The sequence below is a fragment of the Ictalurus furcatus genome, chromosome 9, assembly GCF_023375685.1.
Source record: "Ictalurus furcatus strain D&B chromosome 9, Billie_1.0, whole genome shotgun sequence".
Lineage (NCBI taxonomy): Eukaryota > Metazoa > Chordata > Actinopteri > Siluriformes > Ictaluridae > Ictalurus > Ictalurus furcatus.
In genome coordinates, this window is record NC_071263.1 from 2,815,556 (window position 1) to 2,837,213 (window position 21,658).

Consider the following 21,658-nt stretch of genomic DNA (forward strand, 5'->3'; position numbering starts at 1 on the left):
AAAGTGGAGCAGAGTAAAAAGCAGCTGAGGTGGAAAGAAACATCCAAACGCAAAACCCTCTGCTTCCAAAACCAAACTCCACTTTACCTCCCAACAATAACTTGTTTCTGTGCCTGAAAAACATCCATCCATCCATACATCCATCCATCCATACATACATCCACCCATACATACATACATCCACCCACCCATCCATCCATACATACATACATACATACATCCATACATCCATCCATCCATCCATACATCCATCCATCCATACATACATACATACATCCATCCATCCATACATACATCCACCCATCCATACATACATCCATCCATCCATACATACATACATCCATCCATCCATACATACATACATCCACCCATCCATACATACATCCATCCATCCATACATACATACATCTATACATCCATTCATCCACCCATCCATACATACATCTATCCATTCATCCATACATCCATCCATCCATACATACATACATACATCCACCCATCCATACATACAGACATACATCCATACATACATACATCTATACATCCATTCATCCACCCATCCATACATACATCTATCCATCCATCCATACATACATCCATCCATACATACATACATACATCCACCCATCCATACATACATCCACCCATCCATACATATATACATCCATCCATACATCCATACATCCATCCATCCATACATACATACATCCACCCATCCATACATACATACATCCATCCATACATACATACATCCACCCATCCATCCATACATACATACATCCATACATACATCTATACATCCATTCATCCACCCATCCATACATACATCTATCCATCCATCCATACATACATCCACCCATCCACCCATCCATACATAGATCTATCCATTCATCCATACATCCATACATCCATCCATCCATCCATCCATACATACATACATCCACCCATCCATCCATACATACATACATCCGTACATCCATCATCCATCCATGCATACATACATCCACCCATCCATACATACATACATACATCTATACATCCATTCATCCACCCATCCATACATACATCTATCCATCCATCCATACATACATCCACCCATCCATACATACATCTATCCATCCATCCATCCATACATACATACATCCACCCATCCATACATCCATACATACATCTATACATCCATTCATCCACCCATCCATAGATACATCTATCCATCCATCCATCCATACATACATCCACCCATCCATACATACATCTATCCATCCATCCATCCATACATACATCCATACATCCATACATACATACATATATACATCCATCCATACATCCATCCATCCATCCATACATCCATCATCCATCCATGCATACATACATCCACCCATCCATACATACATCTATACATCCATTCATCCACCCATCCATACATACATCTATCCATCCATCCATCCATACATACATCCACCCATCCATACATACATCTATCCATCCATCCATACATACATACATCTATCCATACATACATACATACATTCATCCATACATCCATACATACATTTATCCATCCATCCATCCATCCATACATACATACATACATACATACATCTATCCATCCAACCATACATCTATCCATCCATACATCTATCCATCCATCCATCTATCCATCCATCCATCGATACATACATACATATACACATCCATCAATCCATACATATATACATACATATATACATACATACATCCATACACATCCATCCATACAGCCAGCCATCCATCCATCCATCCATCCATCCGGCCATACATCCATCCATCTATACATCCATCCATATATACATACATCCATTCATCCATCCAGCCATCCATACATCCATCCATCCATCCATTCATCCACCCATCCATACATACATCTATCCATCCATCCATACATACATACATCCACCCATCCATACATACATCTATCCATCCATCCATACATACATACATCCATCCATCCATACATACATACATACATATATACATACATCCATCCACCCATCCATACATCCATCCATCCATCCATACATACATACATCCACCCATCCATACATACATCTATCCATCCATACATACATACATACATACATTCATCCATACATCCATACATACATTTATCCATCCATCCATCCATACATACATACATACATACATACATACATACATACATACATCTATCCATACATCCATACATACATACATCCATACATCTATCCATCCATCCATCTATCCATCCATCGATACATACATCCATCCATCCATCCATCCATACATACATATATACATACATCCATCCATACACATCCATCCATACATCCAGCCATCCATCCATATATTCATCCATCCATCCATCCATCCATCCATATATACATACATCCATTCATCCATCCAGCCATCCATACATACATCCATCCATCCATACATACATACATCCATCCGGCCATCCATCCATCCATACATACATACATACATAAATATATACATACATCCATCCATCCATACATACATACATCCATCAATACATACATCCATACATACATACATACATATATACCTGCATCCATCCATCCATACATACATACATACATCCATCCATACATACATGCATCCATCCATCCATCCTGTCCAATTGTTTTTACCTTCTTTACAAACACCTAGCTCTTAGCTTCATTCAGACATTTTTATTTAGCCAGTTTTCAAGGCTTGGTAATGGAGGTGTTTGGTAGTGGTTTGATTTTTTTTTTTTTTTTTTCCACAGTATGATAACCTAGCTGAAAAAAAAATCACAGTCATCACAAGATCAGGGTATCAATCGACAGTTTAAAAAACGCTGTGGTGAAAATTCAAGGAAAAAAAAACGACTTCGTACAACAGCCTCCTTGCACAGTCCTGCTGTATACAGTATATGGCGAATGTTTCTGAACACGTATCCGGATATGTTTCTGGAGAACGTTTGTAGTCCTTTCGACGGGATAATTTTGCATGGGATAAGCGATCTCTGTATAAATTAGAGATGGGCGTGTCTTCACAAAGTACACATGCTCATCACGCAAAATAAATAAATGAACGCTTTGTCTAGCCTTTTATTATAAGCGCTTATTGTAGGGGGCGTGGCTACGTACATTGCGCTACGTTGAACATTAGTAGATCACATGACCAGGACATATATGTAGACTGTACCTGCGTTAATGCCATGTCGTAATTGCCATAATTATGTTATACTCGCGTCCTCGTAATTACAACTAGGGCGTTTCGGAGAGCTCCGACTTGTACCACCTGACCGCTTTTTCTGCATTTTGCCTTCTCTGATGCTCTATACGCAGGTCTTGGCGGTATTCCTGAGGCGTACGTCGTTTTTTGTATGTCCAGATATATTTCCAAAAATGATGCTTTGAAAATACAACGGTTCAAACGTCCGGTGAACCGGATGGAAATGTACGCACTGTGGGATTTACAGTAAAGCGATTATTCCGTCTCGCACGCGTGAGTAGGTAGGGGCGTACCGACACGTTCGCTCGATGTAAATGAAATGAAGCGGCTCAGAAACCCGGCGCCGGGCACGTCTCTCTGAGATCTACGCCTGCACATGCCGGCGCTAACGGAACCTGTTAGCACACCTGAGAGAGTATGAGAGCGAGAGCGAGCGAGAGCGAGCGAGAGTGAGCGAGAGCGAGACAGAGAGGGGAGAGAGGTGTGAGGATCGATATCTCTGGCAAGGCACTTGCTTACCTTTGATATGCCTGAGGAGAGGTGGGAGGCGTGGTGAACACTTGGGAGTAGGGATGATAAGGCGTCTTCTTCAGTGCCTGGATGAGATTGTGTCTGTATTCCGGGTCTATGCACCACAGGGAACCTTTCCCGATACTCTGCACAGAGGAAGACAGAACAGTTCAAACGCGATCCGTCAGTACAAACTTACCACTACAGGCAGGACTTGTAAAGAGACTAAAGACTCGTGAGGAGAGGAATATCTGGTCAAGCTTTCTGCTTCATTTTTTCTCTCTCTCCGTACACTCAATAACGTCTAGAGCACTTACAGAAATCAAAGAAGCGCTCTCAGTCTGATCTGTTATGTTTATTTTTCTTTACGCATTCGTCTACCAGGCTTAAATACATTTCGAACTTAGACGGTTTAATAATTTAACTAGAGGTGAAAGAGTAGAGCACAGCTACCCATACGACCCCACACTGTACGATGTTAAACAGACCGATGGGCTCTGTTAATACTCTCCGCCGTCTTCTTGATTGCTGTCATGATCTTCGTCTCAAATCTAAAAGTCCGTCCGGTATTTTCTAACCTAGTGAACCCAGAAGACTGGTACTCACAGCAGACATTTCGCTAGGTTCAAAGGCTGCATGAGGGATTTTTTTTTTTAATTTCATACGCTAAAATTTCAAGCACAATGCGAGTTTGTTTAGTGGCGATAAATGTACGGGGGAAATTTTGTCTGTTTTATTTTTTACTGCGAATTCTTACACTAGTGCTACATGTCAGGGTTGTAAAAACTAGCATGTACACTCTTAATTTAATAGTAGCACACTATATATAGGGCAGTGGTGGCTGGACGTTTAAAGCTCTGGGTTACTGATCAGAAGGTCGGGGGGTTCAAGCACCAGCGCTGCCACTGTTGAGCCCTTGAGCAAGGCCCTTAACGCTGACCTTGCACTCTGACCCCAACCTCCTAACATGCTGGGATATGCAAAGAAAAAAGGAATTTCGCTGTGCCGTGATGTAACGTATACGTGTAACTAGATATTCATAGTTATATTAGCGGTTTCTAATTTCTAATAATTTCACGACCCATAGTTTGCGATCCTCCGGAGTAAAGTGAGTGACGTATTTCCCCGTCTCCAGCCAATCAGTTACTCTGCCTGGTATAAAAATCTGCAGTTTATCTTGTGATCGTTTACGTTTACAAGCCGTTACAAACAGTATATCTGAACGAGGTGGCCAGGTCCGGTAAAGGAATAAAGAAACCGCTTTACGCTCCTGATAAATAAAAAGGAAGCAAAACGCACCAGTCCGTAAACATGCGCTTTTTACTCTGCACTCTTCACATTAAAACCGAAAGCCACGTTAAAACTATGCGACTTTGCGCAAACGTTCGTTTTTAGAAGTCCGTAAACGCAAATGCAGCGAGTAGAGATGGCACGATACTACTATTTCTTTTCCGGAAGCATCGATATCGGCCGATACCGATATCCGAGATGGTTTTCTTTAAAAATAAAAAAAAAAATAAAAAAACTACTAAGCTTTAAAATGTTCTAATTTTACCCGAAGCTAATCTCTTTCACAAACAAATCATGTACGGTGTAAAGACAACAAATACTACAAAGTGTAGAGTATAAATCTAATCAAATGGAAGCTTTCGGATCAGCGCCACGTCTAGTGGTGACTGTTTACGTTTATGCTATGGGATAAAACTTCTGTTCTGTTGGCGCAGCAGCTGGCTGCTGGTTATTATCGTGACTAATGCAGCGTGAAGACCCGACTCATAAAGAAACACAAAACAAAACACACAACCGAGTACAATGTGCTGACTGCAGCTTTAATAGCCGTACAGCTCTTCGGCGTCCGACAGACAGACAGACAGACAGACAGGCAGGCAGACAGACAGACAGCACTCACAGCGTCATGGGATCGGCGATGGATGGCACTGAATCAGAGAAATGTCAAATCAAACATGGCAGAGCGGAAATTCTCCATTATGTCGAATTGGTTAATGGTTTGCGCTCGAGGAAAGTTCAGGATGATTCGACATCGCATACCCCTGAGCACTAAAAGAAAATAAATAAATAAATAAATAAATAAATAAAAAAGGAAATGAGTTCTCTGTCACTGACCCAACCTTGGCCTCCAAAACTGGAGAAAAATGAAACGGCTAATACAAAAAAAAGCAATAACCAAATATCAGCTCACCATACAAAATACAACATGCTAAATAGGCTGAAATGTGTGTGTGTGTGTGTGTGTGTGTGTGTGCGTATATGCAGCCTGTTTATCACACTCAGCACTTTCTCAAAGGAGCCGGAGAAGATGCACTTGAGAGAGATTTGTTTTGTTGTTCTGATCTGAGAAGAAGAAGAAGAAGAAGAAGAAGAAGAAACGGTGGAGAGAGTGCTGCTCTGATGTGGACCCTGTGAGGACGAGCCTGGGAAAGGTCATGCGCCTTATCGATTGTGGGGGAAAATCGTGAGGTCCGACTCGTGACTGCGCCGATAACGGCGCGGGAGGATTATGACGTATCTCTTCCGGTGACTTATGAACGCTTAAAAAAAAAAAAAAAAAAACATGACGCTGGATCACGTGAAGTCTTTATGATATTAGCATAATTGATCCGCTGTCAGAAATTTCCCAAGGCTATACAAGCACCACGATCTAAATCGGTGCTAGCAGAGAGAAGGAAATCTGTGTTTAATAAAATATTACACGGAAGATAAATGTTGGAAGTAAATACAGAGATTTAAGGCTATGCGGTGGGGGGTGGGGGGGAGGTGGGGGGAGGTGGGGGGTAGGGTGGATGAGACTCCATGATAAGCCTAGACAGCGCTTAATATTACAGCTGTGTAAGAGTCGTGTTTCCTTCCGAAGCGGTAAAAGAGTGTATTTTTAGGTCAAACTCACACTGTCTGCCTAATTAAGCTGTCGACTTCCCATCAGCGTGTTTTAAACCATATCTGGGCTTAATGCAAGAGCACACGACACCATGAAATCCAATCCTGAGACGTGTTATATGGATAAACGGGTGTGTGAGCAAACATTCCGATGGGATCAGAATGAAGCAGAGGGATTGGGATAGGGGTTAGCACGTTCGCCGCACACCTCCAGGGTCAGGGGTTTGATTCCCACATTGGCCCTGTGTGTGCGGAGTTTGCGTGTTCTCCCCGTGCTGCGGGGGTTTCCTCCGGGTACTCCGGTTTCCTCCCCCAGTCCAAAGACATGCACGGTAGGCTGATCGGCGTGTCCGTAGTGTATGGGGAGGGGGAATTGTTGCTGTCGTCTTTTCTTAAGTGAAGAGACGAAGCGTATCGTATCGTGTCCTATTGGACAGAAAGCTGTATTATCACATGCATCTCTATCTCTGGGTGAAAACTATCAGGATTAAACAAAGACAATCAATTCTAATTACTGAAGGATCATAAATCGAGAGGCGGAGAGGCGGAGGGGGGGGGGAGAGAAATCTTTTAATCCTTGATTTCTTGAAAGGTTTGATTGCAAAGGTTGAATTCAACCAATAAAATGTCACTGATTTATCTGTTTAAAAAAAAAATCTGTTATGTGTGTGTGTGTGTGTTTAGGAAGTCATTTAAAATAAAAAAAAAGAAAAAAGAAAGAAAAAAGAAAAGAAAAGAAAAGAAAAACCCCGAAGCAAGGACACGGCCGTCCCAGGAGCGTATGATATTACCGACATCCGAAGCGCCGGATTATTCATATTTTGCCTCCCACAGAAGAGGCTGCGCTGCTCTAAATTTCCAAATGTTCAGTAATCAGGAAAAATCAATAGGTTTTAGAGCACTTTCCCTCTTATTTATTTTCATCTCCTGACAGCTGCTTTGTGGATCTGAAGGCTGGCTCAATGGCACGAGTCAATAGAGTCTCCAATCAGAGAGGGGAGGGTGGGGAGGGTGGGGAGGTGGGGAGGCTGGAAAAGATAGAGAGAAAGAGAGAGAAAGAGAGAAATACATGGATTACACTGGTTTCCTAGGCAACAGGCGATGGAGGAGTGTATAAAGGCTGTTTGATAATCTTGGCAGAAGGGTCGTTCGTTCTGAAGCTCTGAAGACGCCGGACTTCATCAGGGCTAATCCTGTCATTCTCCGTGTCCGCGAGTTTGGTTTTTTCGTAGCGCGTCACTATTCTGTAATTATTCTTTTGTTATTTGGCCGTCGTTCGGCTATTAGCCTCGGAGACGAAGGCCGTGATGATGCTGTCGCACTCCGCTCTGTCACCCTCGGCGGCCGGCGATCCATCAGATCAATTGGACAGAGCGCTGATTCCCTAAATTAAGTTCATTACAGCCTCCTGGGAAAAGCAATCTATAAGCGCGCCGTAGAGTCGCCCGGTACAAACCGGGATAAATCAAGGGGTCCGAAATGACACCACGGCGAGTTCTCGAAAGCCTCGGGGCCATCGAGCGCTAATGACTAACCGGGGAAATCGGCGCCGTCGTCCCCGTCTCGTCTCATAGTTAGGCTAGCAAACTGACTTACGTGTGTTTTTACATTTCCAGAGTTCGTCTCGTTCACCGCCTCCAGCAAATCTTCAACATGAAGCTCTACGTGCTTCTGACAACGTGTCGTTGTGGCTTAGTGGCTTAGTGGTTAGCATGTTCGCCTCACGCCTCCAGGGTCCGGGGTTTGATTCCCACCGTGGCCCTGTGTGGGCGGAGTTTGCGTGTTCTCCCCGTGCTGCGGGGGTTTCCTCCGGGTACTCCGGTTTCCTCCCCCAGTCCAAAGACATGCATGGTAGGCTGATTGGCGTGTCTAAAGTGTCCGTAATGTATGAATGTGTATGTGATTGTGCCCTGCAATGCGATGGACTGGCACCCTGTCTAGGGTGTACCCCGCCTTGTGCCCAATGCTCCCTGGGATAGACTCCGGGTTCCCCGCGACCCTGAAAAGGAGTAAGCGGTAGAAGATGGATGGATGGTGTCCTAGAGGAGCTTCCAGAATTGAAGAAGAAAAAAAAGATCGACACGGAGTAACAATCAAGAGATTATTTATTTATTTAGCTATTACCTCTTGACCAATCAGATCGCAAGATGATGCGCAAAGAAGAAAATCCAACATGGGTGACAACATGCCGGTGAAAAGCCGTGTTAGTGAGCGAATACGAGAAGATTTATGACTGTCGAGCAGCGAAGGTTTCACTGTAAGTAAAAATAACAGCACGTGTACTTTTGGGACGTTCACGTGTACCTGACGTGACATCAAGCTTGAAGTGTAACCTCAAATTCTCTTGATTTTCTGCCTCCGAAGCTACAGCCAAGACAAACAACCTCCTCATCACCCGATCTTTCATTCGATTTAATCTAGAAAGCATGCTGGGCGAGTTAGTTAGTTCCCTCGGGATGGGCAGCGTCTACATATCTATCTGTGGTGATGTTTGACGACACGGTCGCTCCTGGACACAGTGTCCTTTGGTGAAGAGCTCTGAGCTCTGAATGATGCGAGAGTCCACTGTGGAGCGCAGGTGTGATCTCGTCAAGGCTGACGATCCGGACGAGTCGGGTTCGTCGTAGTCGTGGGGTTGTGGGTCGGGGGCGGGGCGTCGATCGTTTACAACCTGGGATTCGTTTAATCAGAGCGTAAAATGGTGAGTTGGAAATTTTTTTTTTTTAAAAAGCAGGGAATAAAAACGCTGATATTTAATTACCTGCGGAACGTAATCCTAATTAAAGAGGATTCCCTTTCTATGCGGGGACACGAAAGCGAGCGATGACATGATAAACGGAGACAAGGCCTGTGCCGGAAGGACGCCTGGGACGGAGTATGAGTCAGTGAGTGAGTGAGCGTGTGTGTGTATGTGTGTGTGTGTGTGTGTGTGTGTGTGTGTGCATGTGTGCATGCCTGTAACACAGGGCAGCCAGATCGAGTCCCGCTGAGATGCAGTCCCTCTAAATCACACACTCACAAGCCTCCATGGTCTCGCTTGGCGTGCATGAACCATGTTTGTTCTGACACGCTCGCCGCATGCTGCGATTATACCCAAGCAATATGGCCTCCCCCACGAGCTCAGCATACGGCCCCGAGCCACGAGGAGCCGCTTCCTCCGTCGCGTTTCTGACTCGACTCTGTCAGACGCAGGTCTCCCTGACTCGGGAGTTCACGTGGGGTAGAATTATATACATTTGGGGATGTGTGTGTGTGTGTGTGTGTGTGTGTATATACTTTATTTTTAAACTGACAGACCAAAATATCACAGAGGATGTACAGGGTAACCCAAATGACCTCGTCATTGCATAACACTCAATGTGTGTGTGTGGGTGAAGAAGTTATAATGCTGAGTAGAAGGTCTGTGAAAGACCAGCCTAATGACACACCAGCGCTGGTTCTGCTGAGCTAACGCGCTCCGAATCCCCATGACAAAAGATAAAAATAAAACAAAGGCGCTTTAGGTGCAGAGCCGGCGAACCCTGATCACTTCCGCCCCAAGAATAAACATATATATATATATGTGTGTGTGTGTGTGTGTGTGTGTTTGATACTAAAAATGTATAGATAAAAACGATAAGTAAGTAAATAAGTTAAGATAAGATAAAAACACATATAGGTCTCGGCGTTGTAAGACTTTTTGTGGTTTTATATTTAAATGTTCGAACGTATTTGAAGCAGGTATTGTAAAAATGAAGCGCCGGAAAGGTTCTGTAACGAGACACCATAGAAGAACCCTTTGCTTGATGGATCTTTAACCGTTTATCGTCGTTACGAGGCGGGGAAATGACGCGGGAAACAAAAACCTTGTCTGGTTGTGATTCCCCCCACTATAATGAAATAATAATAATAATAATAATAATCACAGACCTCACTTCATGGTGCTTTAACCCGTGACCAAAAACGATTCTTTCTACGGCTTTACTTTTTGAAGTGTATAAAATCGTCGTTATTTCCAGCTCCGAATCCTTCGTTTCAGATTTCTCTCTGAACTCCTGGTCTTTCAACTGAGACACACACACACACACACACTGACAGCTGTGTATTCAGAACCGATATTCACACACGTCTCTTCGTCACATCACGGCCCGGTGTGTCACTCCTCGGATGAGCCGAGTCATCGGCGTAATTGCTCGGTCGTACGCTCCGTCTCGCCGGCATTAGCTGTAATTTTCTCGTCGTCGCTATCCTGACTGTCTAAACTGCGCTGCCCTCAGGAACGCGTTCTGATTGGCTGGCGCTGGCGCACGGGAATAGACCAGAGATTAAGTGATTTTAAAACGTCTCGGGTTGTGAGAGATTAAGAGGATAAGAGATTCATTCCACAGCAATTTGAAAAAAAAAAAAACAAAAAAAAACGACAATTATTTATTTATCTGTTTAATTAATTAATTAATTAAAGAACAACACGTCATACTTTTATCCACGTACGGTGTACGGACACGGAACGGCGTGGAACGTGAGGTACACGTCATAAAGGCGTTCTCCGATCAGAAAACGTTCCTCTGACTGTTACAAAGCGCTCACACTGGAGACTCCTTCCGTAAAACGTTAAATAAACATCTCCTGACCACCATATCAAAGATCACACACACACACACACACACATACACACACGGGGTTTTTTTTTTAAGCTCGGTTTACGAGGTATGTCCGCCGTACAGGTCCCTGTGAACGAGCCGTTACTATAGAAACGATGACGCATCAGAAGGGGCGTATTAATGTTAACCGGTGATCGATTATTAACGAACGGCTTCCGACCAATCAGAAGCCAGCATTCAACAGCGCTGTGGTGTAAGGTTAGTATTACAAGATCGAATCTGCTTATAATCGAGATGTTTTCACGTTTGAGTTTTGTGAAAGGCTCCAGTGACGTGTTAAAAGTTTCGAAAAGGAATAAAAGCTTCCCATTCGTTCACGCCGCTTTTGTCCAGGATGATGGAAATATCCGGGTGTGGAATTCTGTCCGTGTCACGCACTTTTTAATGACCGCTGACGACAAAGAGTAAACAAAATCACTGACTGCTTCCAGCTCATAAAATTTTCAATAAGACCAGGCAGGGTTGTTCTTTTAAAGCTGACAGCGCTCGCGTTCGCGCTCATAACCGGAGCAAAGAGAGCTTTTTATTCCTCTCCTAAAGTAAAAGAGGTTTTATTAGCCCCGGCTCGGTGACCGACATACTGACCAAATCAGAGCTGTTCTCACCCGCTCGGTGTCCTTGTAACGTAAATGTATGCTGACCCACCCACCCACCCACACACACACACACACACCCCTCCCTTCCATCCATACCGAAACACACACCCATACACACACTCTTTTGAGAGGTTTTAGGCTGCTGTGTTTGAGCTTGTGCAGTGAAACAGGAAGTGGCGGGAAGCTGCTGATACACAGAGACGGAGGAGGAGAAAGCAGAGTGCTGTATTGATCGGGTCAGGCTGCAGCGTCAGCACGTTCAGCCTCGGTGACCCACAGTAACCCAGTGGAGCAGTCCAAACAGGGGTACGAGTGGGGGGGGGGGGGGTGGTGGAGTGGGGTGTTCGTTCACTTTGCCCCAACCACTTTTTTTTAACATCTGTCCATGCACATCACAACAGCTGGATAAGCAACATGCTAGCGAGCATCTGGGCTTTATCCCAAATCACCATAGTGCTCTATATTACAGAGAGAGACAGAGAGAGAAAGAGAGAGAGAGACTGAAATAAAGAGGGAGAAAGAGAGACTCAATGAGAGAGAGAGAGAGAGAGAGAGAGAGAGAGAGAGAGAGAGAAATGGAGAGAAAGCGACAGAGACAGAGGGAGAGAAGAACTCGGTGAGAGAGAGAGAAAGACTCTCTATGAGAGAAACAAAGAGAGACAGAGACAGTCTCAAAGAGAGAGAGACAGAAAGAAAGACTCAATAAGAGAAAAAGAGACGAGAGAGAGAGAGAGGGAGAGAGAGAGAGAGGGAGAGAGAGAGAGAGACCCCATGAGAGAATGAACAGAAAACTGGGACGATGAAAGAGTTTGAGAAACAGGGATAGACAGACAGACAGACAGATAGATAGATAGATAGATAGGTAGATAGATGGAGGGCTGCTGAGAGACACATTCAGAAAGAGAGATAGCAAGAGAGAGACTGAATAGGAATGACAGAGATTCTCCAAGACAAACACACAATAAGAGAGAGAGACTGAAATAAAGAGACAGAGAGACTCAATGAGAGAGAGAGAGAGAGAGAGACTCAGCAAGAGAGAATAGTTGAAAGACAAAACAGGGCAATGTGTGCGAGAGAGCGTGAGGGAGACAGACACAGCGAGAGGGGATGAAGAGAACAGACAGAGAGAAACAACGAAAGAAAGCAATGGAACGAAAACCAGAGAGAGACATACGTAATGAGAGATTAAGTGAGAAACAAGGAACGAGAGGAGAGGATGAGTGAGAGATGAGTCAGAGAAAGTCTGACAGACAGAGAGAGAGAGAGATGGAGAGAAAGAGTTCATCATTCATTCATCTTCAGTAAGCGCTGTATCCTGGAACAGGGTGGAGGTGGATCTGGAGTCTATCCCAGGAATAGTGAGGGTGAGGTGGGAATGGGACGGAGCGCTGTTCCGTCACTCTCACTCACTGAGAAAAAGAGATATACAGTGTATACAGGGAGAGAGAAAAGTATAAAAGAGAGAAAAGTGAGAGAGAAAGAGCGAGAGAGAGCGAGAGAGAGAGAGAGTCTGGGAGTGCACAGGCCTTTTTTCCTCCATTATGTCGAACACGCACCTCTTTAAATAATTCAGCGGGAGTGAAGAGAGCGCTGTAGCTGACAAGCAGCGTGTCAACAGCGCAGGTGGAGCAGCGAGCTCGCGTTCTACCATCCACACCACCACCCGGCCTCCACCTGCGCTCTCATCCAACCTCTGTTACCGTGGCAACCGCAACAACAGGGGAAACCATACATTAATCAGACAGGTTGTCAGAGGCCGCCGCATAAGAATAAGCACGCACACACACACACACACACACACACACAGAGTTGCCTGCAGGTGAGTGTGTCTTTGCGAGGGTCTGATCCGCCCATAAATACCTCCAAACTCTGGTGCCAAGTTCACACTGTGTGTTCATAACATATCCATGGAAACGCACGACAGAGGCCAGCGCATCACACACACACACACACACACACCCACACCCACACCAGCTATGCAACGCAACATCCAGATGTAACGAGAACGGCAGAAAAACAGTGGCAAACGCCCATGAAAGACTGTTAAAGATGAAAAAGGTGGCGCGTCTCTCAATCCCGTCTCATCTCTGAGGAAACTAATTAGGCGCCGTTCCTCGGCAAACCCTGGAGACCTGCGCCGCCGTCGAATGTTTACTTATTTACTCCTTTATTTTGCTTCTTTAATTTGCCTCTCGCTGCTTCAATATGGAGCGCGGTGCATGAATACATAACACATCCGCCGTGGATGTGGAATTAAAACCGATTTAGTCTGGCGCGTTAATTAAGTAGGCCAATGAGGCCATGCAAATGAAAGGCAGAGCTGAAATTAATAGACGTGACCTCCTAAATGTTTTTAAAATATCGTGCTTTTCCGACACACGTTCACTTTTACCGTGACGAGATACAAACGGTAGGAGCCTGTTATTAAGGAACACGAACACATACACGAATAAATAAATAAATAAATAAATAAAACGGTGTGAGGACGTCATAAACGTATCGGTTGAGTTACTCCGTAGGATCAGAAAACATTCGCAGTAACCAATCAGCAGTGAGCAGTCCTGCTAGCCCCACCCCTGATCCTGCTAGCCCCGCCCCTAAACACCGTTCGATTCTGTCGAACCTCGGGTAGTGAAAGCACTATTTCACTTTTCCAGATCCGGAAGTTCAGAAACTTTGCGCAGTGAGGAAAAAAAGGAACTGACTCCGACTCCGACTCCGGGGCGAGGTACAGAATGAGGAACGCAGCGGTATGTAAATGACTCCGCTGCGTTCACGTGTTATCGTGAACGGCGCGTCTGAAGCGGTTTATATCTAATCAGTCAACGTGCGGGTACCGACATCAGCCCCGAGACACAAACACGAAACACACCGCCGATCCTCGACAGATTCAAAAAATAAAAAGAATGACGAGGACCGGGAGAAGCGATTCTTAGAAACGTAAGTAAATACATCAGTAAAAGCTTCAAAGAAAAGCGTCGAAATAAATAAATGAAAAAAATCAATTGTAGCGGCCCCTTTAAAATACGCTTCGCTTCTGCTGCGCTCAACAAAAACCTTCACAAATCAGAAAATAGTAAATAAATAAATAAATTAATTAATTAAGAAAACGCAGATCCTGAAAAGATCCTAAAAAATTCAAATGAATTAACAAACGCGGATAATAAAAGAAAAGAAAAGAAAAAAAACTAAACTAAAAAACCAAACAGAGCCTAAAAAATAAAAAGATCACATCATAATAAAACACAGAGCCTAAAAAATAAATAAATAAAGATACTAAAGAACATTACTAAAAAAAAAAAAAACACACGGACCTTTAAAAAAAAATTTATTTAAAAAAAGAAAAAAACACCACAGTTTATCAAAAATAAAAAAAGATCCACAGATATCCTAAAAAAGTGGACGGTGTTTAATACCTCCTCTATCAGTTAATGTCACGCTATTGTGGCCAGAAGTGTGTGTGTGGCAGTGAGAGGGTTAACTGAATGACACAGATCCAGGCTGGTGTGTGTGTGTGTGTGTGTGTGTGTGTGTGTGATGGGAGAGGGGCTGAGGCTTCCAGCCCACCCAGCTGCCTTAACATGACTGCTCCATTACCACTGGATTAGCACTCCACACACACACACACACACACACACACACACACACACACACACACATGGATGTATGCATGCATTCTCACATGCATGAACATGCACGAGCACACTCGCAGCAGTTTCTCTGTTGCTACAGCAACAGCTTACTTTCCATGTCAACTGCAAAGCTGTTTCTATGGCGACGTATACACACACACACACACACACACACACACACACACACATTAAAAAAAAATTATTTGCGCCACAGCCGCAGACCAGATGGCAGTGTGAGAGTCACGCAGATCGGCTTTACTGTTCCGACTGGCAAACAGACAGACAGTCACACACACACACACACACACACATATATATATATACACACACACAGAGTAGAGACATGCTGATCTGATCATATTTTCACACTGGTTTGGGTTGAAGACAAATTCTTCTCGTTATTTTTGTGCTCAGAAATGAAGTCGGCTGCGCAGACGTGGGCGGAGCTTCGCAACAGTGGGTGTGAACTTCACGATCCGTCGGGCATTTCCCAACCTGTGCCGAGAGGGGCGTGGCCAACGTAGCTACTGAACGTGGATCAGAGCGTTAAGCGCAAAACATCCGCGTCGTATAATGACGTCTCTGCGCGTCACGTGACCGTGTTTTATGTCGTATTGGGGAGGGTGTTGATATGAAAGGGAAACGTTTCTTAAACGGGAATAAAAAGCGCGAATAGTTGATATGGAAGTATTTTCACTAGGAGCGAGCTGGACGCCTGCAGTGTGGTTGTTAAATAAAGTGCCTGCCAGGCCACTGGGCTTTTCCTCTCTCCCGCGCCGCCCTGAAAGATTGATGTGCCGTGTCCGGTGCGAGATGTGAGTGTGAGCGCTCCCTTACCTGACTCCTGTCTTTGTCCACTTTCTTAAAACACTTATTGAGCGAGAGGTTGTGCCTGACTGAGTTCTTCCAGCCGGTCGGGGCGTTGGCGAAATACGGGAAGTGCTCGAGGATCCAGTTGTAGATGTCCTTGACGGGCAGCCTCTTGGAGGGCGCGTCCTCGATGGCCATGAAGATGAGGCAGCTGAAGGAGTACGGCGGCTTGCAGTTGGGGTTGTGCTTGGCGTCGTAGGCGAGGTCGGAGGTGGCCGGGGAGGGAGGCGGGTCGTCGTCGGGCTCCTGCACGGGGCTCACGCTCCTTAGCACCGGGTCGCCGAAGCTCGTCAGCAGGTTCTTGCTCTCGTGCAGCCAGTTCAGGTTGGTCAGCTCTTCGTCCTCGGCGCCCGACTTCTCCAGCTTGATGGCCGGCACGGGCAGCGCCAGCTCCAGTTCGTCGTCTTCGCACAGCGCCCGAGTGATCGAGCTCACCTGGTACAGCTGGCTCAAGCCGCTCGCCACGCTCACCCCGGAAGCTTCCGGCTTCTTGCTGGGAGGCATGACCGGACCCATTTAGACCAAGGCTCCTGCGGGGGAGACAGAAAAAATCTTTCATTAATATCACTCAATTTCACTCAAATACACCGTCTACGCTGCGCCGTATATTTTCATCCGTCATTAACAGCATTAACAGTCTCCTTCCTAAGTTTGACCAAAAGTATGTGCACCCCTGACCATCACGCCCATACGTGCTTCTTGAACATCTCGTCGTTATTCCGACGTATTTCCCACCGTTGCCGCTATAACGCGCTCGACTCTTCTGCGAAGGCTTTCCACTAGATTTTGTTGCGTGGCTCCGTTTTGGATCCGTGTTCGTTCGGCTACAAGGTTGAAATCAGGCGCTGACGTTGGGATGGCGAGGAGGCTCCGGTTCCAGTTCGTCCCGAAGGTGTTCGGTGAAGTTGGGGTCAGGGTTCTGTGCGGGACGCTCACAGTTCTTCCGACCTGAACGCACCACGTCTTCCTGGAGCTCGCTACGTGCACGTTGTGTCGTGCTGGAACAGGTTTGGGCTTCTTCGTCCCTGGGAAGGGAAACTGTATATCTACAGCGTACGAAGACATTCTATACAATTATGTGATTCAGACTTTGTGGCAGCGGTTTGAGGAAGAACCGCGCGTGGGTGTGATGATCAGGTGTCTACAAACGTGTCTACAAACATCACCTGTGTGTTAGATACTAAATAGATCCACTTAACCAGCTGGGAAATCAGTGTAGCTTCATGTTTTATATATATATATATATATATAATATAAGAAATATCCAGCGTCCTACACGGCGAGTCTAAAAAGATCGTTTAACAGAAACTCAAAGCTACTGCTCTCGAAAAAAACCAAAACATCCAGCATCAACATCAGAAGCACCCAAATCTGCTCTAACATCTGTGTCCACATTTTCGAAAATCAAAAGAATTTAATAAGCGAAACAAACGTTTGTGTGTGTGTGTGTGTGTAAATTGGGAACACTTTTCAGCGTCTTTGCTTGTTAGCAGGTCCACATCCATTTTTAAACACAATCGCAAAGCGTTTAAAAGAACGTTTTCTTCTGTAGGCAGGGCTTAATGAGGAGAGCTGGCAGAGTGAACACACACACACACACACACACACACACACACACACACACTGCTGAGGAGATTTATGGATTGATAATAGAGTCAGTGCGCATGACTGAGATTCCGGTGTGCTCACGTTACGAGGGGGCGGTGTGAACCGGAGAGGACTTCCTGTCTGAAGAACGAAACACGGCCTCAGAAACAAGCACATGCTCACGTATGCTCACATGCTCACCATTCCACTCTCAGTTCAGGAATGTGTAGAATGCTAGCATGTCGTCAGAGGCTGGTTCTACGTTCAAACACACACACACACACACACACACCTTTCGGTTATGCCACTGAAGTGACACACACGCTGTAAAATGCTCAAACGCACGTTCGTTCGGTCGTCTTCGGGATCACGTCCGATCCGGAGTCACGTTAGATCCCTGGAACGCCGGGTGTGGCGTGGGAATACACCCTGGACGAGACGCCGGTCCATCACAGAGCAACGCAAACACGCACACATCGATATTCTTCACACAAACTCGCATTTAAAGTTGAGCGAGTCTTTTAAGTACATCAGAGTTTTTCCATTAAACTACCAGGAGCCGAGTCGGCGAGTCCGGACCTGCGTCGCTCTCGCTCTCATAGCTGCACACACTTTCAGTTCTCTTACCGAACGAATCGCTCGTGGGAAGGAATAAACCTTTCCGCCGTGATGTCAGAGAAAGACAAACGCAGGAAAGACGCAGGACTCGGGACTCTTTGTGGGCTCGTGCTGAAACCCGGAGGCTCTTTCTCTGCAGGTGCCCACGATTCCAGCTTTTCATTCGTCACGTATAAACATATCGTACTTTTTATCTGTTTACACTTAGTGTCGTTGAACGTCCACGAAACGAGTTCTCATATATACCAGCGATAAACGATTACCGGCCTCTCTTTGTTCACTGTATTAAAGTTAAAAAGACAAAAACAACAACAACAACAACAACAAACGCAGTTTGTCAAAGGAGTGTAAAAGATGTCATTTCTGACACTGGAGACTCCTTCCCTGAGTGTTGAACGAACATCTCCTTACAGAAATCCGACGACTACACGTGTGTTTTTTTTAAACGGCTTGTTTGTTTGTTTTTTTTTTGAGTCGCAGCTTGTCACGTTATCAAGAGAGAAAAAAAAGGGCGTAAAAACGTCTCTGACACTGGAGACTCCTTCCATGGACGTTCATTAAACCGGTCCTCGCTTCAAGGAAACCCCGCCCCTCCATTCCGATGTTTACACGCACGTATTAGTTCATCCGTTTACGACGAGTCGCTTTGAACGAGCCGTTACTATAGAAACGAGAGATAGCGCCGATATAATCGATCGGCATCTTATGCATATTCGATCGTCATTTGCATACGAAGTCTGTTTTACGGCGCCACGGGAGCGCTCCCGGATCGGTCCAGAGAAACGTCTTTTAAAGACGTGAAGCAGCACTGTGTTACGGTATGGCTTTAAGAACACTAATAGTTTGCTCGTTCGTCAGCGGCGGTGGCTCCGCCTTTAAGCGATGTCTCGCGAATCCACGTCTGACCCCGCGGGGCTGTTTTATCGCAGCGTTATCGCTGAGATCCATTTCTGTGCCGCGCGTCCGAGTCCTCAGGGCCGCCGGCGACGGGAATTCAATTGAATCGGCAGCGGCGTGATAAGAATACGGCAGCAGGACGAGTCCGTAACCTTCTAAACCCTGTGTGGCGGTGTCACGGTGATCGGGCTATCTTAAACGCCTCACGTGCCTCTCTTTCTCCCTTCGCCTGTCTCTCTTTGATAGGATTAATTGGTTGACGTGCGTGTTTACGACGTCAGATAAAGAGATGAAAACCCATTACGACTCGACAATCGCTTCATAAAGGACGTATTTCCAAACATCGATTCTCTATTGACGTGAAAATGAGCGCTCGCTCTCCTGAAGCCACCGAGCCGACAATCTGTAAAACGTTTCTCTCGCTTCTCTCTTCTTCTTTTTTCTTTTTTTTTTTCCTCCCAGAAACGCTCTTAAGAGCTTCGGCAATTCGGAGAGCAAAACAAACTTTATTCGGCTTCATTACGACGAGACCGGAGCGCGAAACGTAAACACTGGAATCATTCATGCAAAAAATCAATGCACTGCATCTTTCCAATGAGGAGCGCTGATGTAGCTTCGCCTGAGGGTGGGGAGCTGCGGTCCCATGAGTCTCTGCACCGAACATTATATTACAACTGACAGGAAAGTAATTTAATTGTGCGGTTGCTATGGAGACACAGGGCTCTGTTTGGGCTTAATTTACTGCCAACTGCATTCCAAGAGACTTCACGCATCATTCTTGACCAAATTTCCCTCTCTGAAGAAGAAGAAGAAGAAAAACACTGCGCTGATGACACTTCACGTTTGCTGTATGCGATAGCGTTTAGAGATGCTGCGACACTGTGTGTGTGTGTGTGTGTGTGTGTGTGTGTGTGTGTGTTTGCTGGGACGGGTGTTAATCTAGGTGATGAGGCTCAACAGGAAATCGAGCTCTGTCATTAGGAAGGGCCGAGACTGCGTGGAGGCAGTGAAGGAGGAAGCAGCATGGTGGCCAGATTGCTGCCATTATGAACATCTCCTTTCATCTTCGCCGTGATGGAGTGAGTGACAAAAAACGCCGCGGCTCGCTCGCTCGCTCAGACGCCGCCGAAGATCAAGTGCACTGAAAAGACGAGTGCTTCAAGAAGGTCTTTCAGCGCGCGAGGCTCTCTAATAACACTTTACCCCGCCTGAGAAAATCGACTCGGCGCGTTACGGCATCGTGGGTATTTCCGACGAATACACAACGGCGCAATTAACACAAGTGCGATTATCCCTGCTGCTTTTAGTCGTCGTTTTATTCGTTTAATCTGTGCTGTTTCATCTCCTAATTAATCACTTTGTTCTTTTGTTTATTCTCTTGTAATAAACAAAGCCCGTCCTATTGTCCCAACTCGTGTCAGAACACTGATAACAATTCCAATTACTACTTTTCATAACGAGCGAAAAACCACAGCGTATGAGCGCGTGCACCGATTAAAGCTGCAGTCAGTGATTTTGAGGCATTGAGCTTAAAGGTATCTAGACGCCCCCCAAAACACACACACACACACACACACACACACACACTGCTACTCAAGCGAAAACGAGATCTATATACAAGAGGCGGAGCTTTGTCTATCTATCTATCTATCTATCTATCTACAGGCAACATGCGAGAGAGTATACACGCCGCCTTGTTCTGATTGGTTAGACGTCCGTGGTTCACATCACATCGCGTGTGTACATCACTCTTGGTGCTGCAGAAAGTAAAGCTCCTCCTCCAAGCGGACCTTTTATTAAAGCTGTGAGCGGAAATTTGGCGACTTATAAATAAAGACCGCGCCTTTAAGGCATTCTCATACCAATACATGACGAAGTGCGAAGACGCGTTCGGGTGCTTCGTTACCTTTTATAATCGGAGAAAGTGCTAGACGTGTCGATTTGGGGGGACGGACAAAAACAGTCTCTGTTACTGTAACCAATGACGTTTCTAGCAGTCGTAGCCAGCATGGGCGAAGTAACTAGCCCGGCATGCGCTGTAGATTCGAAGAGAAGTCTGAAAGCGGCCTCCGAGATACAGTTCTGAGACGCTGGTACCTCGTAACCGTCCGGATAATTCGAAACCGAATCACAACGATCCGGCCTGCTGTGGAAGGACCGCACTGACGTCACG

General features: G+C 45.5%; 1 protein-coding gene across 6 annotated transcripts in view; it reads right to left on the reverse strand.

The window, feature by feature from the left end:
- foxn3 (forkhead box N3) overlaps positions 1 to 21,658 on the reverse strand; it is a 136,282-nt gene that overhangs the window by 39,007 nt on the left and 75,617 nt on the right. For all 6 annotated transcript variants that reach the window (XM_053632704.1, XM_053632699.1, XM_053632705.1 and 3 more), the window contains exons 2-3: positions 16,351 to 16,913; positions 3,760 to 3,896 (exon numbers count right to left, since the gene is read on the reverse strand). In XM_053632704.1, coding sequence (XP_053488679.1) covers positions 3,760 to 3,896; positions 16,351 to 16,899 — 686 coding nt within the window. In that variant the 5' untranslated portion in view covers positions 16,900 to 16,913. The remainder of the gene's footprint in view (positions 1 to 3,759; positions 3,897 to 16,350; positions 16,914 to 21,658) is intronic.